At 41.4% G+C, this 25,268-nt stretch overlaps 1 protein-coding gene across 1 annotated transcript; it reads right to left on the reverse strand.

Moving 5' to 3' along the window:
- Positions 1–11,301: 11,301 nt before the first annotated feature.
- Positions 11,302–19,814, reverse strand: LOC145773727 (uncharacterized). The gene is made up of 2 exons (XM_082584861.1): positions 15,931–19,814; positions 11,302–12,265 (listed from the first exon to the last, which is right to left on the reverse strand). The coding sequence occupies exons 1-2, from the start codon at positions 19,812–19,814 to the stop codon at positions 11,302–11,304; spliced, it is 4,848 nt and encodes a 1,615-aa protein (XP_082440987.1).
- Between the last annotated feature and the right edge of the window lie 5,454 nt (positions 19,815–25,268).

Genomic DNA, 25,268 nt, shown 5'->3' on the forward strand with positions numbered 1-25,268 from the left:
ATGCTGCAAACATCTCATCAGAAGTCAAACGGCCACCCCGTTTTCCTTCTTGCGGGGGTGTCTGTAGCGCCAGAGAGCTCTGTCGTCTCTGACGTCACACGTACACGTCACTAGAATCTTCCAGAAGACTCCGCCTTGAGCGCATAACTGCACGTCTCGGGAATTCAATTCAGCAATCGGGAATTCAACTTCTGTAATCAACGTCACTATGCCGAATTCCTACCTTGGTTCATCGTTATGTAGAATTGCAGTCGTGTTGCGTTGTGTGATCATATGTAAAACTCGCAATCTCACACTAGTACCTTCTTAAAGAAGTTAAGCTCATGATTTTAATTCAATCAGTCGTTTGCTATGTGAAATTTAGTCTTTTGTAGAGTTCTGCAACATGTAAAAATTAGAGTGTGTTAAAGTTTTTGCTATGTGAAAATCAATAGTTTGTTGAGTTTTTGTTCAATATGAAAAGTCGGTTCTTTCAATATGGAAATCAGTTGAATGCAATATCAAGAGTCAGAACTTAAAACCAGTATCAAGAAATCAGTCTTGGTAATTCTAAAGCAATATATCAGTTTCGTTGTTGCTACCGTTTTCTATTTTTGGCACTGCCAGGATGACGTTTGGATCAGTTTATTGTTAATGTAGCAGCGACGACATTTCGTATCCAGTTGTTGGTGGTGGAGCTTTAATATTCCGGTGTTTTCCTTTACTTTCTGTGTTGCTGGATCGAAGATTAAAAACTATAAACAATTACGTTGTGAGCAAGCATTGATCTTCTGAGTCGAGTTAGTAAACAATACAGCAGCGTAATCGACCTCGTGTCCTATCATTCCTTGCCGACTTTGCCCAGGAATGTTGCCATCCCACTGATGGCTGTGTATGGGTGGATATGCTGAAAGCAGCGTCCGCTACAAATCATTCTGTCTTATCAAATCAAATTGCCACAGCCATTGAAAGCTCGAACCAATCAAACAATAATAAGCTACGTTTTCGGTGACACGAAAAAGGGCGAAAAGAAGATGATAGAAAGCAAATCAAGTGATGGGTTCTTTGCCAGCTGGTGGGCTTAGGGTTAGGGCTAGAAAGTAGTTAGGCTATTCCCATTACCACCCCTACTATTAGGCTACTCTTTTTTCTTCTGTAGCTATCAAATAAAGCTCGAAATAAGGATTAACCTTCTGGCTGAGTGCTAGAAGGGTCACAATTGGACGGTAGCTAATTCTTATAACATGTTCTGATTAGTTGGCGGCGTCATTGGTGTCTGGCAGAATTTCTTCATGTTAAAGTAGCTTTCTTGCAAGCCTGTAGGCTACATCTCCAGTTGACATATTTCATTTTTAAATGTCCCAGATCACAGATTTTTCTACACCTTTAAAGGCGAAGTTTTATCGTCATTTAAACTTCACAAGATATGTAACATTCCTGGGGTGGCTGACAAGTGACAACGACACTAGATTGTTGAGATCAGGAAGTACATCTTGTATTACGCCACGTGTTGAAGCGATCAAGGCGGATTCAGAAACGTCACGTCATTCCATCAGAAGTGTGTTGGTTGAAAAAGAAGATGATTACCACACCAGTCTGTTTTATAGGCGAAATCAGTCACCCTTGGCGAGTGCTGCCAGACGCAATGCTAAAAATATTAAAACTTGAAAGTAGGCTAAACAGTACAGAATTATGAGAACGTTGGACTGCACCACAGAATACCGGCTGGTGACGAATATAAGACAGCAGTCGGTACATACGTTGGCCCCAGTCAGAACGACATTGAAACGTAGGAGAGATGTCGTGAATGACGAAAACAAATTACCGTAAGTTATGATTGAGGGTTAGAAACTGAAATTGAATACTGGGGCGCAACTGTAAAATCAGCCATGAGAGAAAAAAATTAAGCATGTATACAAACAGGTAAGCGTCCATGGCTGTCCATGTCCTGCCTCCGAAGAGATAAGACCCGACACCCATGGAAGCAAACCAGAAAGGTAAAAAAAAATGTATGTAGCTTAACGGTGCGCGCGGTTGTGCGAGACAGGATGTTCCAAAGTCATACTATTAGTTCGAGTATTTTGATGAGGGAGGACAAGACAGCAGTTGATGTGGAAGTTCGATGATATATGATGAGCACGACAGCAGGTGATAAGCAGTTCAGTTAGTAGTCCATTGATGGATGACAAGCACGACAGCTGTTGAGTTGTAAGTCCGTTGATGTGTGCCGAATATGACACAAAAGAGGCCAGCTTGTATAATTGCAAGCTGTGTGACGATGCAGCCATTGCATGTCGAAAGTGGCGCAAATAGCGGCACTGGTTTGGTTGACGTCGCGGTGTGCTTCTGACGTGGAGAAGGCTTGAAACGTCGCGGTGTGCTTCTGACGCAGAGAAGGCTTGATTGATAAACGATGCAGCAATTGCATGTCGAAAGTGTGTCGCAGGAAGTACGGTAGCGGCAGATATGGGGTTGACCATATTGGTTGCGTCGGCGGCTGTGAATAGCCGTATTGAAATCATCTCCGTGGAGGCATCTCGTGGTTGAGGTATGTGATGAGGGACTGTTTAACTCAGTGCAAGTCGTGGAGAACATGGGGTGCTGTGGTGCCATGTTGAAGTGGTCTCATTAGTGAGCTTGTCTTAACCCTTTGCTTTTCAACGTTTTTTTGGAAGTTAACTGCTCAAGGGGGGGCCGTTTTTGGATCAAATTCAATCAGCTGTTACGTGTTATCCGCTGATGCTATTTGAACAGAAGTTGCACTGGTGTGAAAGCAAATCATTTGTATATAAGTTTGAAAAGTCATTATTTTAAAATTTTATATGTTAAACTTGATATTTCAATTTTTGCAAAGGTACCCAAAAACGACAATTTTGATTTAACTTGCCGCTATTTAATTACCGTGCTAATCCGATTTCATGCAAACTTCTGAATAACAAAGAGCTCGATCGAACGCACGAAGTGTGTGTGCGGTGTGCCGAATCATTGCATTGATTAGAATTTACGACTTGCGAGCAAATCTTATTGTAAGCTACTCACTGATTCTAAAATAGTTACAATCAAAGTAACATTGTTACACGAATTTGAAAAAAAAACAAAACTGCGTTTGTTGTCTTACATTTTTATCCTAAACTAATGCATTCCCAAACTCATGGCTAGCTTCTAGTTTTATGGAACCAAATTTCTCATAAGTAACACCTTAGCCTGCTTGAATAGCTGTTTACATCTTCGTTTGTGTATTTAGGTCTACAATTGAGTTTGTAGTATGAATATTTTTAGTAGAGAGAAGACAGTTGAACAAGTTGTTGAAATTATCTGAAATTTCTAAGTTCAAATTAGGTGCTTTTGAAATTGTGGATTTGTGTCAAGTCGCATCACAAATATCATGCAGGCCACATCATAAGTCATTTCGCTTACGGGTGTTTATAAACATGACTCATAAATTACATCCACAAAAAATACAGCATTTATATCAACAAAGCTAAGTTCGAAGCTCACTTTTTATTGAAGATTGTGTCAATCAATTCGAAATAATGCAACAGCGAATTGCCGCCAGCGTCGAAATAATGCAACAGCGAATTGAGGAACGTGCGTAAACAAAGGAAATGTGAAATAACCCACAGTCAGCAAATCTACATAAATTTAACGTTTACAAATGTTGAATCAATGTAAAAGGACTGGATTGCTGACTGGGTCCTTATTGTTTGAAGCACTAAAAATACGCGTAATATCGACAACATCAGCAAGGCAGTGATTATGTTTCTGGCCAAAAAAAAAAAAATAACTTTTGACTTCAAAGATAAAAATGATTATAACGAAGCTTCAAAGTTTGTCGTAAAACATTTTACAGAGATACAATAAACATAATCATTTTGTGCCAGATTGTGAGAAGACTTCCTAGATTCTTTCCAACCATTTGCATGATTGCAAATTATTTTCTATAACTCTATATTGCTAAAAAATGGCTTCTTTGTTGAAACAACGTGGCTACAATTCTATAAGAAATTCTTAGGCCTACTACATTGAAGTAATGAAATTTTTTTTGTGATTTTGCTGATGACGTTTTACAATATCCGAGAAGTAAAAAATAATAATGATGAATTATTTTATAAAACCGTGGTTTGCAAGTGCTTCACAAAAAATTGTTGAGGGAAAATTTACTATTAGACGTAAAACGTTTGTAAAAGAAAATTGTCGGTTTACGTATTTATAATGTTTATTGCGCTGTTATCGAATTATAAACTGCCTGTATTGTCTACCTTTGTGGTTGCCGGCCAGCTTAGAGCAGCATGCAAACCATGCGTTTTTGGTATTTGCATCGTGTTATGATTCTCGAAAATCTCCCACAAGGTCTTTATTTTTATCGTGATATTTTTGTGCCTTGTCTGTCCTGAACTTGAAGTCATTGTGCAGCACAATCCACATCGGTTTTTAGACTCAGTCTTCATTGAAAATCTTTTGTGTGGTGCATCATTTCAAGTAGTGTCTTCCCCTAAACTGTTACACAAATCGCCCAGAACCAGAACCATCGTGTTATCTTACAGCAGTTGAGAGCCCGTTATTGTATGTGTGGAATTATTACTGTAGATGTCTGACTAAATTCATGCCAAAGTTGAGCAAATTCTGCTTTCGGGATCCTTGCCGTTATTTACGGTATTTTTTGTTGATAAGTTTGGGCAGCATTTTTCCAAGATAAATGAAGACATCGGTATTGTTCGTCACTTAGATTTAGTTTTCTCAGCATTGTTTATTCATTCTTTGATCCATTAGTTTGTCCCACTTTTGGTATAATCGGATCGTTTATAGCCTAAATGGCGGGTCTTCACAATAGCCGGCCTCTTATACATTGGCGCAACGTATTCAGATGTTGAATCAATGATGAAGAAAGCTGATTTGTTGTTTGTCTTATGTGACGCCTAACTTTATGCCTCGTCTACAGTACAAAATATTTTGTAATGTACATTGTGTACATTGTACATTTTGTTTGTAGGCCTACATTACAAAATATTTTGTAATGTAGATGAAGCATTATCATCTTTATTTTGCGCTCTTTGGAACAAAACACAGTGCACTGTGAAACAAAAATACAGGACATAACAACAAGTAGGCGACATAAATCAGTGAAGGGACGCCATCGAGTTAGCTGCTACGTGTAAATGAAGCCTATCTCATAATTTTGAGTATCTCACAATTACTGTTTGCAAAAACGCTATTTCTCCGGCTTCTCCCAAAAGCATTTGCAGTGATACATTTCCTCAATTGCAAGTTTTGTCAATGAGAGCATTTCCATAGAACGTTTATTTCGAAACCAAGTTTTCGTGTCTTTATCCAAGAGAAGATTTCTTATTGTAACGTTTTTTATTCGTCAATGAATATTATCTGCTTGAAACAACTGTTTTGAATAGTTTGTGGCCTCCATAGCCTACTATTTTGATCGTGGATTGCTATTCTTCTTTGTAGAGCTGATAACGCAAAAAACGTTTGCTATTATTGTTTCTAATTAACAGCTTTGCGATCACTGGCTTTTCTTTGTAGCATAAGAAATAACGCGCTTTGTATTATTGAGGTCAAACCAAACAAAAGAAAGCAAGAGAATGCTTCTCTCTGCTCGCGCATATCGATGCACGAAGCAATTATGAGCTTATGGCTTGTCATCGCAATGTAATCCATTTCACGCTTTGCTGGAAGTTAGCTAGAAATAGCAAAAATTCACCAAAATCTTGAATTTACAAGAAAACTACACAACTTTTAGCATAAAATTTAATATCATCAGATCCGCCTGGCAATTTTAAGAAAAGTCAAGAAAAACCAAGTGCATGGCGTTACTGTGCTTCAAATAATTAAAGGAAATATGAGGGGGGGGCCAAATCCGGCCTCCCTTTGAGGAGCAAAGTGTTAACATCATCGTGGTGCTGTATTGAAGTCCCGTGAAGTCGCGCATCAAGTCTCGCAGCAACCGTGTTGATGGGCACGTCTGAAACAAAATTGATACAAAGTAGCGCCCGCTAGAATGTAACACATAAGCAGTATAAGGACACATTACCAAAAAAATGGCGATACATGCAGGCACACAAGTTGTTAAATTTACAAGGAATGAGGTGGTCATGGCGGCAAATGCCGGCTGATGATAGGTAGGAAACTAGATATGAAACTATGAGAGTCGTAGTATAGGTACTGAGTAGGCTCAGCACTCATTAAAAAAAAAACGACAAACACGAGCAGAAAAAAAATTGTTGCAATGACGTAGCATGACGTGGTCATGGCGGCAAAATGCCGGCTGAGATAAGATACATTAAAAAAAGTAGCGACAAAGGTTGTTGTGATTAAGTAGTGGCGGCATACGCCGGCTGATGATGGGACTCATTATGAAAAAAATATAGCGATAAACATGAGTATAAAAAGTTGTTGCAACGTCACGTGACTGTAGTTAAACGAGTGACTATAGAATGGAAGAATGGATGAAGTTTTGACGTCTTGTCCAGGACGTAAGCTACTGAATGGATGCAGTTTTAACGTCTTACCCAGGACGGTAAGCTATTGAATGGATGCAGTTTTGACGTCTTGCCCAGGACGGTAAATTGCTGTAGAAAAAATTGGTTGAGTGGAGGTTAGTCTGTAAACCTGGAAGGTTGTACGATGATGCGTCCACTACGAGTCGTTTTGGGCTGCAAGCGAATGAATGAAGGTTCGCGCACGATGGATACTGATTGGAGGAAAGGTAATTGAGAGAAGATAGAACAGTTGTCTTTAATATTAGATGCGGACGGTGGACGAGGTGTGTTTGTAGGTGAAAGGGTGACGTCAGGTGGTGCAAGCGGGTAGAATGGTTTAAGTCTATCTATGGATACGTTGGAAATACGCGAACCGAGGTCTAGGGTGAAATATTTGTTAGAACGTGATTGAACACGAAAAGGTCCTTGATAAGGACGTTGCAGGGGTGATCTAACTGAGTCGTCGCGAATGAAGACATGGGAGCAGGCGAATAAGGCATCGTCAATGTGAGTTTGGCGGTTGCGCGTTACGCGGGTAGGAGCATAACGCAACGCGGCCATGAACTTAATGAAGTCATTGACGAGTGGAGTGTGAGATGAAGGTGTGTCATCGGAAGGAGTAAAAAAATGGCCCGGCAGACGGAGTTGTGTGCCAAGGGTCAAGTCTGCGGCAGAACACTCGATTTGTTCTTTCAAAGCAGAGCGCAAACCTAATAAAACCCATGGAAGGTTGGAGACCCAGTCTGCAGAGATAGTTTGTGCTTTTAAAGCCCATTTAATCACGCGGTTATATTCTTTAACAGCGCCCTGGCATTGAGGATGATAGCTAGTGGAATGTGAGAGCTTAGATCCAAGAAATTGGGCAATATCTTTCCATAGAGTGGAAGTGAATTGAGCGCCCCGGTCAGTGGTAATTCTGGCAGGCACGCCGAATCGGCTGACCCAGTGCATGAGAAAAGCGTCTGCACATTATTTTGCGGCCTCGACCCAACGAGTGAACCGATCCACAATGGTAAGAATGTAGGAAAAGCCTTGGGAAGATGGCAGCGGGCCAATGAGGTCCAGGTGAATGTGAGCGAAACGACCAGCTGGCGGTTGAAACTGCTGTAAGGGTGAGATATTGTGACGAAAGATTTTAGTTTGCTGACAGTGTAAGCAGGTGCGGCACCAGTCGCGAACATCTATTTTAAGCTTAGGCCAAAAAAAGCGGTCAGATAGTAAACGCTGTGTTTGTTTGATGCCTGGATGAGCCAGAGAGTGGATAATGTCGAATACCTGGCTGCGCATGAGCGGAGGAACATAAGGGCGAAAACGGCCGGTAGATGTCTCGCCTAACAAGGAGAGGCCATTCGGGGCAGGTCGAGTGGTCAGATTCAGCGATGAATTGTCATTTAGAGGCGGAAGCGTATTGTCTTGATTCTGCAGGATAGCCATGCGATTATAATCAAGGGACGGAACATCCTCAAAAATAGCAGCTATGGGAGGGCGGGAGAGACAATCAGCGGTTACGTTGTCTTCACCGGCGAGATGCTGAAGATTCTTAGTGAATTGAGCTATGTAAGACATGTGGCGAATCTGTCGCGGCGAATGTGATGCGGTAGGACGGTGGAGAGCGCTGATTAGCGGCTTGTGGTCCGTGAGGACGGTGAAGGTACGACCTTCTAAAAAATAACGAAAATGTTGTATGCCGAGGTAAACGGCTAAAAGTTTACGGTCGAACGTTGAGTAATTGCGTTGTGCAGTAGTTAGACATTTTGAGAAGAACGCTATGGGCCGGGATTGGCCGTGTACGATTTGTTGCAGTGCGCAACCTATGTGAGTGGCGGATGCATCTACCGCAAGAAAAGTGGGAGCTTCGTGTGCGGGAAATGCGAGAAGACACTCCTTAGATAAGGACGATTTAGCTTGAACAAACGCTGCTTCGGCTTCAGGCGTCCACGTGAGACGTTTACGACTAGCTTTGTTATGTGTGAGCAAAGCATGTAGCGGTCGCAGAGTGTCAGCACAGTTGGGAATGAATTTGGAATAAAAGGCGATCATACCTACAAAACTGCGTAGTTGTTTCATCGTAATTGGTTGAGGAAACGATTGAATTGCGTCTACCTTTTCAGGATTGGGTTGAATACCTTGCGATGAGAGAAAGTGACCTAAAAAGGTGATTTGGGGTACCGCAAATGTGCATTTGTTTTTGTTAAGGGTTAGGCCAAAGTTCGCAAGTCGTGAAAAGACTTCTTGCAGGTGAAATAAATGCTCTTCCTGCGATTTTGAAAAAATGAGTATATCGTCAATGTAGCAAAAAATGAAGGGTAAGTCGCGTAAAACTTCATCCATGAGGCGCTGAAAGGTTTGACTAGAGTTCGATAGGCCCATGGGCATAAAACGGAATTGAATGGAGCCAAGCGGCGAGATGGCAGCAGTTTTGGGAATGTCTTCAGGTGCTACAGGAATTTGATGAAAACTCTTGAGTAAGTCTAAACTAGAAAAAACGTTGCAGCCATTAATGCGGTTAGCAAAATCGTGAAGGAAGGGAAGTGAGTAGCGATCCGGTTGAGTTTGGAGGTTAAGTTTGCGATAGTCAACCGTGATGCGATGGGACATTCCGTCCTTTTTTTTAACCATGTGTAGGCTATGGGTGAAGCGTAAGGCGAATTAGAATACTCAATGACACCAAGATCAAAAAGAGTATTCAGTTCCTTGGACAATGTTGTAGCTTAAGGAATGTGTGTATGAGAAAACACTTACTGATGGGCTTAGGTATTAGACTCTAACTCAGACCAAGTAGGGTAGGGGAAGACGGGGCAAAGCGGGACACTTTTCGTAAAAATGTAATTTCAGCAACAGTGATGGTTGGATTTAGCTAATTTCTTTTTTAATCGAAAGCCTTAGTTGGTCAGCATATTTGGTTCGAAGATCAAGCGGAATCTTTCTACTGTTATAGTACAAATCAAAAAAGAATTTTTTTTTTAAATGTCCCGCTTTGCCCCACGGCTGGGGCAAAGCGGGACACTTCATTTTTGCATGATTTGGTACTGTTTAGCCGCTTCTCTCAAAGACAACTTCTTGCTTTTCACATCTTCTATTGCATTCTTAATATTGATAGCCTATCCGTCCATTTACCTATATCAGTTTTTCTCTTATAGCGACGAACCATTGTCAGAATTAAATTGTGTTGGCCTACCGGTACAATATAAATGAATACTGATAAATATTTTACAATCTTGAAGGCTAAAAGAGTTATAAACAAAAATTCAATCAACAGAAGAACCACAGATACAATCTAGACTTCTAGAGTCTCATATTGCCCTAATGCACTATTCCACTTTGCCCTTAAGACAGCTGTCCCGCTTTGCCCCAAAGTATAGCCTTTAGAAAATAACGTCTCTGCTGAAACCTGTAAAGTTTTAGGTAAAAGTTGCTTTTGTTACCAACAAATACTGTCTCAATGTCTAAAATAAAAACAAAGCTATCAACAAATTCGCTTATGCTAACGAATGTGGTAGCTACTTTTCCATCTCTTTCTTATAACAATCCATGCCAAAACACATTTTGTTTCCTTACGACACGTGTTGTGCTCTGCCAGTCGCCATTTTTTCACAGCAAATACAGTTTATAGTTGCCTAACTAGTGCTTCCGGTTAGAGGGAGCCAAATAATACAAAACGTAAGAAATCGCGATGTCCCGCTTTGCCCCGTCTTCCCCTAAAGCTCTGTCTAACTGTTCACACTGTCAGGCACTACAACTTCAGCACAATAGTATGTCCAAATGACTTGTAATGTACGGTACTGAGTTTAAACACTAACAACAGCATGCAACACAAACAAATAAGAGAGCACTTACCACACCTTGATTACAAACTTACTGACTGGTTAAAATATAATCCAGAATTGAGAGTCCACATACAACGCACCATTTGTAAAAAATATTTTCCCTTACAGCAATACTGCCTGTCGAGTCACGCACACATTCCAAAAGAACAAAATTTAAAGAGCGCTACGGTTCAATGATAAATTTAGACTCGAGGCAGTCGCATTATAATTTAAAATGAACGGGGACAAAATTATCGTTTGTTACACACCCACCCCCAAAAGGCGACAGTCAAATAACGGGAGGCTTTATTAAATAAAACAAACCTACTTAATTATTTCACCTACCAAAAAAAAATGAAGTCAAATACACAATAGCGGTGATCGGTATAAACCACAAGCAACAGATAACACAAATAATAGATTTCGCACGATATCGTGCGCACAACAAAAGGAGCACCAAGTTAATTAAAGCAAAGTTGGTAGGCTACTGCACAGTCTTACAAACATTAGTGCCGTACAAGCATTAACTAAATTGCACACACATTACGGACACTCTCATTCATGTGCATGTCGCGAAGGCAACAAAATTGGACAACGCATTACAGCAGCGACATCTGTTGTCATGAAACCATATCTACTGACGTACACAAACAATAAGCAAAAAAAAATTGGGACCAGTGGTTTGTGGAGCAAATAATACAAACACACAATATAATTCACTCAAGCAAATATTAAAAGAAATGTAACACAAGGCAACCGAGCATGCAAATCGATCACCACTTACTGCGGCTGGCCGCTTCGACTATGAGTGAACAAGCAAAGGTTTATTTAATTAACTAACACTAAAACAGATTTTCATTATTAGACATAAGCCATCTGCATTTATTAGTTACTACCGCGATTACGACGGCACGATGATGGCATCAAGATACAAATCACAAACTAAAATAAAAATTAAATAAGTCGAGGGCGCGCGAATCCCTGAATAAGTTCGCGTGGAGTAATAACAGTCTGTAAACAGTCCTTCAAGAGTCCTCTTGTTCATCGACACTGCCCTCAAGCAGGCAAATCTTTCGAATATCTCGCACCAAAGTCGTAGCATCGGCAGTTCTCAAGCGCACTCGTCTCACCAGCCCGTTACGGTCAGGCATTGCCTCTACAACAATAGCTTTGGGCCATTGTCCTCGTTTTGTAGCTTCATCTGCCACAAGCACCAAGTCTCCAGTCTTGAGATTGGGCGCCGTGGCAAACCATTTTTGACGTCGTTGGAGCAGCGGGAGATACTGTTTCAACCAGCGTTCCCAGAAAATGTCTGCCAGGAACTGGGTCTTTCTCCAAGATTTACGATATCCGTCGGCCTTAGCAAATTCATCAATCGCACACGCGTCTGCTATGGAGCCTGTGAGAATCATGCTCGGTGTTAGCGCAGCCAAATCATCAGGCGAAGAAGGAAAGTCTGTTATTGGTCGATCATTTAAAATTCGTTCAATTTCTGTCACAAGGGTTAGTAAGTCGTACTCGTCCAGCGTAGTATCGCCGACTAGAGATCTTGTCAATTGGCGTACAATGCGAAAGAAACGTTCATAGAATCCTCCTTGGTGAGATGCTCTCGGAGGATTGAAGCGCCAAGTAATCTCGTCCTTGACCAAGGCATCACTGACAGTTTTGCTGTTTAAATTTCGGATACCTTCACGGAGTTCACGATCAGCGGCGACAAAGTTGCCACCGTTATCACTATAGACGGTAGTAGGTTTTACATTCCTACGGTTGCAAAACCTCCGAAAGGCTTGCAAAAAGGCGGAAGCTTCCAATGACTGGACAACTTCAAAATGGACGGCTCTAGTCGAAAGGCAACTGAAGATACACACGTATCGCTTCAACGAATTGCGTCCACTTCTAATAGACAGAGGTCCCATCAGATCGGTGCCGACAGCTGAAAAGGCAGGCTTCTTGTTAACACGCTCCGCTGGCAGATTTCCCATCTGTTGTCTGCCGACAGGTGCTTTCCAATAGCGACAACTTACACATGATTGCACAACTCTTCTCACAACCGATCTTCCTTTGATGATCCAATACTGGTGGTTCATTGCTGCTAGGACTTGTGAACAGCCCATGTGTCCCTGTCACGATTTCTTTCTATCTCTTACCAGGAAAAAGACTTGGAAAGATTCAATGACGTAGTTTAATGGGTCAACCGAAAAGCAGTCAATTAAATGTCGAATAATTCTACTAGCGAAATGATAATCTGACTTCTTGAAGAACTTTAACGAACGGCTTCTCAAATAACTCTAATTTCTGCATCAACTACCAATCTACAACTCATAGCACAACTCTCATAACCAACTCATAACAATCACCATAATAATAATCTCAGAATCTCAGAATAAACATTACACAAACTACACCACTATTTATAGTTGGCTGTTCAGTCCAATAACTTCGAGAAGGTTACATCATAAAGAACCATCGTTCGGTCACGTAGCATTTAAATGTAAACAACAGAAGTGTCTAGAAGGTCACGTAGGGCCGAAGGTTGTAGAAAACACGTTACATAATACAGATTTCGTCATCAGAGGTTACTTCAGGTCATAACCGACAATAACACAACGCACCAGAATTCCATAATGAAAACAACACGCTTGTTGAAGATACAAAGCAAGCCATCGCGAGGCATTTGCACCTTGATTGTGACATACGCCCCCCCTTAGAATATTGTTGCAAACAATATAACAACACAATCAATACAAAACACACCATAAAACAATTAATTACTCAATAATCAGTTCTCATAAGTCTATCGTTGCATGATCTACCAACGATAGCTTTTCTCAAAACAATAGTCACGTTTTCTGCGAAAGTCTCCAACGTCCTCAACATCTTCAGTGCATCGGCGAGCGAGATGACCCATCTTCCTACATCGGAAACATCTCCTCTCCGGACAGTCCTTGGCGAGATGACCTTCTTTATGACAGTTGTAGCAAGCCTTTTCATCAAAAGGGCAGCTCCTGGCTATGTGTCCAATCTCTCCACATCGGTAGCAATGGTTGTCACGGCAACGTCTGTTTTCCGAATGTCCGCCGTCAGCAACGCACTCCCTGGCGAAATGTCCGCGTCTATCGCATCTATAGCAAACTCCAAATGGTCGTCGCCTGCCTCTTCTCCTTGGTTCATCGCGCTCGTAATATCCGTCATCGTGAGATCGTTGCTGATTATCTGCAGAACAATCTCGAGCAAAGTGACCATTCTTGCCACAAGAATAACAAGTAACTTCAGAATCTCTCTCAAAAACATTTCCGATTATCAGATCAACTAAAGAGTTTTGTAAACATAACGCTTTCACAGTCCCACTACAATACGGAGTTTCGATAGATATCATCGCTAACGGTCCTTGGATTGAAGTGGTATCTATTTTTGTCACATGGCCAGTTTTTCCCGTTAATTGACTGTCTTTAACCAAATCTCTCCTCACTATTATACCAGTAGAACCAGAATCACGTAAAACTTTTACCTTTTTGTCTCCAACTTTTCCATCCACTACTGGCAGGTGATCTTCAGGTATTATTTTTCCGCAAACATCTTCATCCGGAATCTCCTCGTCAAGCGTGGGTTCAGGAATCATTAACGCACAACCGCATCGATAAACGTCCGTGTCTTCATCTTTTCTAGACTGATTGGATCGGGAAAACGACTTGTCCTTGCATTCCTTCGCTTCGTGTCCTTGCCTATTGCAACGATTGCACCACTTCCTCGATTCCTGATGATTTCTGTTAGTCTTTCTCCGGCAGTTAACAGACTTATGACCTAAGCCATTACAATTAAAACAACGTACTTCTCTTGGAACCGCACCTCCTTTAAAATTATTTGTTTGCTCCTCGTCATTATCGCATGACAACGTTTCTTCAGTCGACAACTTCTCATCATGAGCAACTAAGTACTGTTCTGCCACACTGGCTATTTCTTCTAGATTCTTTGGACTTCTCTCCATTAGATAAACAGACAGATCTTTTGAACATGAATCTGTGAATTGTTCCTTAACTATAAGGTTTGCCAATCCGTCCAATGATTGTTCGGCCCCCGAAAGTTCAAACCATTTTAACAAAAGGTTTCTTAAACGTTCAATAAATTGACCTGGACTTTCGTGTCGTTCAGGCTTTGCCTCACGGAATCTTTGACGGTATCCATGCTCGGTAAAATTGTATCGCTTTAACAGAGTTAACTTCAATCTGTCGTAGTTCATGGCTTCTTCTTGCGAAAGTCTTGAATATACATCAAGAGCTTGTCCCGATAATAACATGCTTAGCTGGGTAGCCCACGTCGACTTCTCCAATTTGGCTATTGTAGCATATCTTTCAAATCTTAACAAATAACTATCCAACTCATCCTTTTCTTCAACAAATGATGGCAAATCTGGACGTCTAACTTGCGCCACAATAACATCTCGAGCATTATCATTAGTAGAATTAGATCGCTCTCCAATGTCCAGCTTTTGTCTTTCTAATTCAAGTTTTAACTTTTCCAATTCATATTGCGCTCTTCTTTCTTCAGCTTCTGCTTCGCGCTGCGCTTGTTTCTCTTCAGCTTCTCGTTGAGCTTGTTTTTCTTCAGCTTCAGCTTCGCGCTGCGCTTGTTTCTCTTCAGCTTCTCGTTGAGCTTGTTTTTCTTCAGCTTCAGCTTCGCGCTGCGCCCGCTTCTCCTCTGCTTCGCGTTGCGCCCGCTTCTCTTCTGCTTCAGCTTCAAGTTGTGCTCGCTTTTCCTCAGCTTCAAGTTGTGCTCGCTTTTCTTCAGCTTCAAGTTGTGCTCGCTTTTCTTCAGCTTCTAGTTCTGCTTTCCTTATTTCACGAGCAGCTCTTCTATCTTCTCTTTCGTCAGCTTCTCGCTGAGCTTTTTGGTCCATTATCTTGTGATACTCTTCCATCACAAACTGAGACTTCTCATTACCAGTCAGCCCCAATCGTTCAGCCATGCTCCCTAAGTCTTCAATCATCTCATGTTTGACAGTATCCGCCATCTTGACATTAATTTATTATTCTTTCAATAAATCTTTCGGTATTCTTCGGTTTTTCTTTTTCGGTTATTCCCGGACGAGCCCCCAGAATGTCACGATTTCTTTCTATTTCTTACCAGGAAAAAGACTTGGAAAGATTCAATGACGTAGTTTAATGGGTCAACCGAAAAGCAGTCAATTAAATGTCGAATAATTCTACTAGCGAAATGATAATCTGACTTCTTGAAGAACTTTAACGAACGGCTTCTCAAATAACTCTAATTTCTGCATCAACTACCAATCTACAACTCATAGCACAACTCTCATAACCAACTCATAACAATCACCATAATAATAATCTCAGAATCTCAGAATAAACATTACACAAACTACACCACTATTTATAGTTGGCTGTTCAGTCCAATAACTTCGAGAAGGTTACATCATAAAGAACCATCGTTCGGTCACGTAGCATTTAAATGTAAACAACAGAAGTGTCTAGAAGGTCACGTAGGGCCGAAGGTTGTAGAAAACACGTTACATAATACAGATTTCGTCATCAGAGGTTACTTCAGGTCATAACCGACAATAACACAACGCACCAGAATTCCATAATGAAAACAACACGCTTGTTGAAGATACAAAGCAAGCCATCGCGAGGCATTTGCACCTTGATTGTGACAGTCCCTCTTTTTCGTGAAAGAACATGATTAGGAGATCTGTTACTGGATGCTGTGGAGGAAGTACGATGGGGTGCTTAGATTCAGCTGATAATGACGAGGCTTCCAGCCGGCCCCCAACTCTAAGCACACCTTTGACAAGATAAGGGTTCAATGTTTGTAGCTCTTTTAGAGCTGGTGTCACGCGCAGTTGCTGCTCCGTTAGCAGTGACACAGGCTCATCGAAACCAAGGTGATCCACTAACGAACTGAATGCCGCAGGATAAGACTGGTGCTGGGTAACCTTCACTATGGCGAGTCGAGCTTCTTTCAATTCTTCTGCAAGAAGGGGACCAACACGAGGAGCAGAAAAACCTGTCCTAAATTTCCAATTTTGAAACTGCAGATAACGAAGTAACCAGGCTACTGACCGCTGCAGGGCGTAGAAGTCTGAATGCCGAGAGAAAAGCCGATACAACACATCATCCGACCGGTGCATTTGGGCAGAACATGTCTTGATTTTCTTTACCTCTGGATCTTCAACGAATTCTTCTACGAAGTCCGGTTGCTTAGGCCACTCAACCTTCTTCTTTCTCAAAAAATCAGGGCCGCAAAACCACAAGTTCGCTGAGGCGGCCTGATCCGGCCACACACCCCTGGATGCAAGATCAGCAGGGTTTTCGGCCGATGGCACGTAATGCCATTGTTCGACAGAGGAGAGCGTGTGCAGCACCTCCAAACGATTAGCAACAAACGTGGTGAACCGTGTTGATGTATTGTTCAGATACCGCAGAACCACGGTGGCATCAGTCCAAAAAACAATTTTTGATAAATTAAGTTCGATTTCACGAACAACAAAATTACTTAGTTTAGCCGCCAAAACGGCAGCAACAAGCTCAAGCCGTGGCACACTTACAGGCTTTATGGGGGCAACATGAGCCTTCCCCATTACAAACGCACAAGATACAGTGAAATCAGCATGCAAAACACGTAAATACGAACACGCTCCATAACCACTGGTGCTCGCATCAGAGAAGGTGTGCAGTTCGAAATTTAGCACCTTCTTTCCCAATTTAGTAAAACTTCTCTGCAGCTTCACATGTTCTAAATGTGGCAGAGCTTGGGCCCACTTATCCCATTCTACCCCAACCCCAGGAATTGATGATATGTCGTCATCCCAGCCTAAAGCGGCAGAACAGGCCTTCTGCAGCAGCTGCTTAGCTGGCAGTAAAAATGGTTGAAGCAGACCAAGGGGGTCATAAGTTTGCCCTATCATGGAAGCCAAACCTCTCCGAGAGCACGATTTTTGGGTGACGTTTACACGTACTCTCATTTCATCCGATTCAGGTTCCCAGAAGACCCCAAGGGTCTTCTGCACTGGTAACTGTGGACACTCCAACTCCACATTTGAAGCAAGGTCCTTCTCAGGCAATGAACGGAGTACCTGTTTCTCATTGGAGCAAAATTTTGTTAAGTAAAAACCACCAGTCATTAACAAAGTACGTAGTTGATCAACTAGGTTAATTGCTGCCTCAATGGAAACACATGATTTGCACAAATCGTCAACATAGATATTACGCATTACCGTGTTGAGAGTCTCAGCATCTGCTCCAGTCGCATTCTCCGATGCTGTTGTCCGAAGAGCATATGCCGCACAGGTTGGAGATGACTTTGCTCCGAATACATGTGTACGCATGCGATAATCAACCGGCTCTGCATGGACATCGTTGTTTGGGAACCATAAGAACCGAAAGGCATCTTGGTCCTTCTCATCAACCCGAACCTGTGAAAACATTGCCTTTATGTCACCGATTACTGCAATAGGATGCTGTCTAAATCGCAGCAACACTCCGACCAGATTATTCATTAAATCTGGTCCCTGTAAGAGCATGTCATTCAGGGATTGACCATTACATTTTGCGCTACAATCGAACACAACCCTAAACTTTGTGTGAATTGCCGTGCAATGATGCGGCACATAACAAACTCTTCCCTCATGACCAGGAGAATCTTCAGGAACACGAATGGCATAACCTGAATCAATATAGTCCGACATTTTGGCGCAGTACTTTTCGAACAAGCTTGGGTCTGCAATAAACCGCTTTTTCAGGTTGTTTAGTCTCTTTAATGCCATAAAACGATTATTAGGGAGAGAGGGATTTTCCTCTTTCCACAAAAGCCCAACCGAGTAATGGCCATCAACCTTTTTGATAGTTTGTTCAAGAATACCCAAGGCACGTTTGTCCTCGATAGATGGGCATTCTACTTGAGGGAGCTCTACATCCTTAAATTCTTGATCAAGTATTTGTAGAATATCTCTACAAGAATTGTCTTCGACATCATTGTGATGAACAAAATTAACCATCACACGTCGGCACCCACCTTGCATTTCCTGATCACTTACATTCTTACCGTAGATGGTCCATCCAAGTGCAGTGTGCAAGCCACATGGCTCACCAGGTGCACCCTTTTTAATATCCTGTAACAAATATGCTTGGTGAAGGTCACTTCCCAGCAAGAGGTCAATTTTCCTATCCTGCAAGTGGGGAAAATCTAAATCTTTTAAGTGTGGATAAGGACGTACAAGATCCTTCGTGGGAATACTTGCACTGACGTCAACGATCTCGTCAAGGACTAATGCATCACGTACCACAAAGGCCGCTGACTCTGCGAAACCTTGTATGCCTATACATTTTACCTTTTTATTTACAACTGTTGATGCATTAGTCGTGGCGAGTTCAACATTCGTCTCCGCGACTGGAACACCAAGCTTTTCTGCTAATCTAGCAGAACACATGTTCACACTGGACCCCTCATCGATGAAGGCATAGGTAAAAACACAGTTGCCCGGGTCACCAGACCATACTTTGACTGGCACGACCTTGAAGATAGTTGGCGAATTGTCATTTATGTGAGGGATCACAGTGGAACATGATGTTCCCACAACAGAGTCTGCGCTCCCTGCCCCACTATTCTTTTCTGCATTCCTGGTACTATCTGCCGCATGAAGAAGAGTGTTATGATCTCCTTTGCACCTTTGGCAATGAAACTTGCTCCGGCACAGTGCAGCTCGGTGGCCTGGCCGAAGGCATTTGAAACACAACCGATGTTCTCTGGCCAGCTTTCTTTTTACCTCCACACTATGCCCCTGAAATGTACCACACTTCCAGATGTCATGCGACTCCTGGCACACACAACATACGTTTTGCGCAGATTCTGGCCACTTGGGCAACATGGTCTGCTGAGTAGCAAACACACTTGCATTACCGTGTGCCTGCATACTTCTACCACTATGTTGACCCTTAGGCTTTCGTTCACTTCTATTTTGAGACAGAAGTTGGCCGAACTCACTGTCTGCTTCTGATGCTGCATTCTCTACCAGCTCACGCAGGTCTGTAAATGAACCATACCCTTTACGGTTGCTGATGGTGACAAATTGGGACCGTACCTTGTATGGAAGACGATGAAAAAGCTTCTGTAGAAGGTCATCGCTGTTGAGTAACCCAGCCTTGTCCCAACTAGCAAAACTTGTTTCACAGCGATACATTTTATCGCACAACTCTAGCAAGGCCTCTGAATCCCAATCCTTGAGAGTTGGTCCATCTACTAGGTCTTGCTTTACCTTGGCCATTAGCTTACCAGGGTTGCCAAATCTTTTTTCTAATCTTTCCCATGCCATCCTGTATGCCTGCTCTCGATCACTCAAACAGCTCAGACCAACAATGACATCTTTGGCTTTTCCACGACAGTACTCTTCCAAGAAAGCCATTCGCACATGACTGTCATAGTATACACTCTCTACATACTCTGAGAAACGCCTTTTAAAGTTCCCAAACTCTAAGATGTCGCCTTTGGGGGTGGCTGTGTAACAAACGATAATTTTGTCCCCGTTCATTTTAAATTATAATGCGACTGCCTCGAGTCTAAATTTATCATTGAACCGTAGCGCTCTTTAAATTTTGTTCTTTTGGAATGTGTGCGTGACTCGACAGGCAGTATTGCTGTAAGGGAAAATATTTTTTACAAATCTAATGTAGCTTAAGGAATGTGTGTATGAGAAAACACTTACTGATGGGCTTAGGTATTAGACTCTAACTCAGACCAAGTAGGGTAAAGCTCTGTCTAACTGTTCACACTGTCAGGCACTACAACTTCAGCACAATAGTATGTCCAAATGACTTGTAATGTACGGTACTGAGTTTAAACACTAACAACAGCATGCAACACAAACAAATAAGAGAGCACTTACCACACCTTGATTACAAACTTACTGACTGGTTAAAATATAATCCAGAATTGAGAGTCCACATACAACGCACCATTTGTAAAAAATATTTTCCCTTACAGCAATACTGCCTGTCGAGTCACGCACACATTCCAAAAGAACAAAATTTAAAGAGCGCTACGGTTCAATGATAAATTTAGACTCGAGGCAGTCGCATTATAATTATTTAGACTCGAGGCAGTCGCATTATAATTTAAAATGAACGGGGACAAAATTATCGTTTGTTACAAATGTGTCGAGCATTTCTGGGGACATGCGCCGTTTGGGTGAGCGGACTGGTGGCCCTGAGGTGATGATGTGATGTTGTACGTGGTGAGAAATAGATTTAGTAAAGGACGATTAATCAAAAACGTCAGCGAACGAGTCGAGGAGAGAATCAATGGAAGATGGCGCAGGAACTGTACTAAAGATGCTATAAGAGGCAGGTTTGTGTAGTGACGCCGTAGAAGTTCGATTAATGTTGCGACTTGCATGAATGGACTTTGCTGAAGGCAATTTACTGGGACACATATTAACATTAGTGGAAGAGCGAGCGTCGTTTGAGCATGTAGGATGCTTATCAGGTGGTAGAATTAATTTACGCTTTGGGATGTCAAGTGAAATTTTGAAATGTTCAAGAAAATCCATTCCTAGAATGGGATGAAGAACATCCGCGATGAGGAAACGCCATGAAAATGATTTTTCGAACCCTAGAGAAAGATGCAGTTTAGTGTAGCCAAAGGTGGGGACTTTGGTATTGTTGATAGCATATAGATGGGATGTACTACGTTGAGAAGGTGCATGTTGCACGGGAAAAATGGAATAAGGACTACCTGTGTCAATAAGCCATTTAAGCTGAGTAATAGAATCGTAAATGTAAAAAGGTTGAGGCAATGAAGGATGTAACTCCGTGGATAGCCCCGCTGTGAGTCCTATTGACGCGGCAGCGGGGCGGCGCCGTTTTTTTGGTGTACCTGAGAATTGACATGGTGGGGAGCATTCTGGCGTCTGGGACTTTAGTTGAAAATACGAACTGATTTTGAATGTTTTATAAACAGGAAAAACGTCCACATCAAATTTACTTTTCATAAACTGTCCGATTTTGCGAGCAAACGTTTTAGAATCTTTTCTCACAAACGGAATGGACAAACAATGCTTCATATTTAACTCATTTTCAGCCTTTTCTTGTTGGTCGGAATTCGTGGAGATAAAGCGATTCAATATTTTTTCAAAGTATAATTTTGGATAACCATTATTATAGAACATTTGTTTTAATTTCTCTGTTTCAATATTAAAAATATTTTTAATATTGAAATATTTTTAAAAATTTTCAGTTCATATTTTCAACTAAAGTCCCAGACGCCTTCGCCTCTCTGTTCAAATGTCGTATACAGTTTTACATGTCCGTGTGATTCGGCATTGACATACATCGGTATGTCCACCAGACACTTGACCACGAGAGTACGGGAGCATTTGAACTTTAGAGACTTAAAGAAAAGTGCCATCAAAGACCATATTATGGAGTGTTCCTTTTGCACAAATCGAAAATTCTCTGCTGACTCATTTAAAATTTTACGCAAAGGCAAATCCCAATTTGACACAAAAATTCAGGAAGCGCTATTAATCAAACGCTACAACCCAAATTTAAACAAACAATTATTTGCTGGCAGCGCGTCCATTCTACTAAACATTTACTAAGTTAGATGAATCACGTTCCCTGTGGTGCTAATTCGTTTGTAGTCATGTGGTTCCCCTTTTCTAATGTAATTTTGTTTTCCATCCGTCTGTTTGTTTTCCACACTATTGCTTTTAACCGCTGCGTATTTCTTGATGCTTACAATTAGTTAGCTAGTTACCTTCAAGAAGTTGAAATTTATTGCATTTTATTAATATTTTCAGATTCCTGATGAGGGCTTAGGTTAAGCCGAAAACGTTTGAATGTTAAACTATTTCTGTATTAGTTTGTATCACGTAATTTTCGGTTACCCGGCAAAAATGTTACTATAATGTATCAAATTACCTTCCCTTTCCCCATTGTAGTCTAGTTAAAATTTTCTGAATCACATAATCGGCTGCATAGCCAAGTGGTGAGAGCCATGGTTTGATGTTCTAAAGGCTGCCGGTTCGACACCGCTCAAAAGCATTTAGGCTACGTGGCTGTGTCTTCGACAATAAATATAAAGGCACTCCGTCGAGTGCGGATTGGCGCCCCTTTCTGTTATGGAAGAACAGTGCGCTGCTCTAAAGAGAAATGCCTACGGTCCTTCTTAGGGCTATGGCCTGCTGAACTGAATCACATTGCGTTTGTTTTTCAAAGACAAGTGAAATAAAAACTCAATTGGTCACCTAGGGACGAAGAAAGTAAAAAGAGATCATTAAAAATTTATCAAATATTAGAAATCTAGGCTAAGTTGGTAAAATGGTGTCACTTGTTCTGCACAGTATTTAGACTGAGCATGTATGATTCTACCTTTTTCTCGGCCGTTGCTAGCCTATATGTTGAAGTGTATTATGTCTGCTACAATGGTAAAAAAAAAAAAAAAAAAAAAAAAAACGAACTGAACTGATGTAGGCTACCACCACAGTAATCACACCACAGCATTTGTTTTTCTAAGTCCCTGATGTCCCTATAAGTCCCTATACAGTATATTGAACGGACTTTTGCGTGTTGCAACAGGACAGTTTTTGGTTCACTTTTAAGCATGGTTTTCAATAAAAATAATAAGCTACTTGTGATTGGTACTTTTTGACATTGGTATTGTATCTGTTAAAGTGTTTTGAAACTAGGGCTACTCAAAATTTCAGCTTTAACAGTTCAGTTTATTGTAAGCCATCAACTTAGGCTACCTTCAGGTGTATCACCTTATACATTCCGTGGAAGGTTTTAAGAGTTTTAGATGAAAATTTCAAAAAAAAAAATTGTTTAAAGGTCTTAAAACATAGGCTACTGTCGTAGGCTGTCCTAAAATCAATGCTCAAATAAATATTAAAATCACTCTCTGTTAATAATTGTCGGCTGATATAATTGCCAAACTTTTGCAACAGTTACCACCCGGTTAGCTCAGCCGGTAGAGCGTTGCTTTTAATCCAACGGTCAAGGATTCAAGTCCCTTATCGATCGTATTTATTTTATTTAGAACCGCAAACAAATCTAAAATTAAATGTGATAAAACTCTTGTGCAAAAAAAGAAACAAACAAAAACAGGTCTTAAAACATTTGATGAGTTAAAAGAAGTCACTCGTAAAAAGTTTGGAAGCTATGAGGTAAAGTGGTGACAACTGACAAGAGACAACCTCAGGCGTTTGTCCTCGGTAGCCTGGTCGAGTGGTGCAAGCCTCTAAGGCACCAGTGGTTTCGATGGCATGGGTTCGAATTCCACCGCTGCCAAGTATGGTTAGCCTCACTCGCTAGACAGTTGGACTTTCAATCAAACGGCGCTGTTCTTAATTCAATTCATAATGTATACAGAAGGGATGTCCAAAGTCCAGCCGCCGGCCAAATTCCGCCCGCGATACGTGTCTGGAAGGCCCGCGCCGTTGTTGCACGATGTGTTACTTTGGCCCTTCAGACACACAGAATAATACTATTCAACTTGCATTTAAAAAATACCAAGCATTTTCTTACAAACAGAAAAAAAGCCCAGAAGAAATTAGAATAATAGCCTACAGTAATTGCGCCATAATTATTGTGAAATCAACTAGCTATCATTGTCCTGAAGATCATAGCAATGAGTGATACCGTTACTGAAAAGGAGTTATTGCTATATTTACTTCTTTCTACGTGAACTCTGATGATGCTCTAGCTCAGTGGTTCTTAACCAGGGTTCGATCGAACCCCTGGGGTTCGACGAAGCTGTTTCAGGGGTTCGGCGCGAACATCCTCTAAAACATTGACACACGGCCTACTGAATGGTATATCAGCGAATATTTTTGGAAAATATTGTCCAGCCAAAACTTGATTGCGGCTTACGTGATGGTTAATAAATCCGGACAACTGCCCCCAGATAATGAATACCAAGTGAATAATAAAATTTAAGCATGACTTGGTTAAGTTTATTAATAGCGCGAAGACGTTTGGTGGCAACATCGTTATTCGTTACACCGAACAAAGGAAAGGCAGACGGAAGCATTGCAAGGCCAATATCAGACAGATGCTGACTTTGCTCTGAAAATTCGTATGCTTCCAGCTCTGGCTTTCATTCGACCAAATGAGGTAGTTAGTGCGTTTGAAACACTTCAGGATACCATGCCAACAGAAACTGACTCGATCGTAGATTACCTTGAAGAAGTCTTCATCGGAAGAAGACTACACATCAACAGACGATCACCCCGTTTTCCGATCAGCATGTGGAGCATGCATGATCGTGTAGTGGAAGATCTTCCCCGCACAAACAATTCGTTGGAAGGATGGCATATCCACCTTTAAGCTAACATTACTGCATGCCATCCAAACGTTTGAAAGTTTATGGACGCATTAAAGAGCGAGCAGGCATTAACAACGGTAACAATTAACCAAATGGTTGCAGGATTTCCTGCACTACCGCCCAAACAAACGCTACCAAGACTGTTCAGCTCGCATTGCAACCACTGTGGAAAACTATGAAAATCGCAATGTACTTGACTTTTTAAGAGGAATTTCTCATAATTTACATTTCTAATGGCGATATTTATATATCTTTCTGTCGCAAATAAGAATCAAACCATTAGCCCTAATTAAGAAAAAAATTAACTGCGCTTTTTGATGGAATTTCCCGGGGGCAATTGTCCGGGGGCGGTTGTCCGGGGGGGGCAATTGTCCGGGAGGCAGTTTTCCGGGGGGCAATTGTCCTAGAACCTTAATAAACACCTGTGTTTGACGCGTGATGTAATGATACCATCTGCATGTAACATACAATGCAAAAATATATAATATTACGATATGTAACATTGTAAAAACAATCAGTAAGAAAAACTTGATTCTCTCAAAACATGAATTTCCTCATGTTTGCTTTTAGCATGGAAAAGCAGAAGCAGGGCTCTCATTTTTAAGGAAATTTCCTTAGTTTAAGAAAATTTAGTTCTATTTTCAATTTTTGAGAAAATCAA

Source organism: Aplidium turbinatum, chromosome 7, assembly GCF_918807975.1.
Source record: "Aplidium turbinatum chromosome 7, kaAplTurb1.1, whole genome shotgun sequence".
NCBI lineage: Eukaryota > Metazoa > Chordata > Ascidiacea > Aplousobranchia > Polyclinidae > Aplidium > Aplidium turbinatum.

What these genes read in the sequence shown, in the direction of transcription:
- LOC145773727 (XM_082584861.1), bottom strand. Translation starts at nt 19,814, where the DNA reads ATGAACGGGGACAAAATTATCGTTTGTTACACAGCCACCCCCAAAGGC. An exon ending in GAGGGACTGTCACAATCAAG is followed by an intron (nt 12,266 to 15,930) that starts GTGCAAATGCCT and finishes ACCTGTCGGCAG; the next exon opens with ACAACAGATGGGAAATCTGC.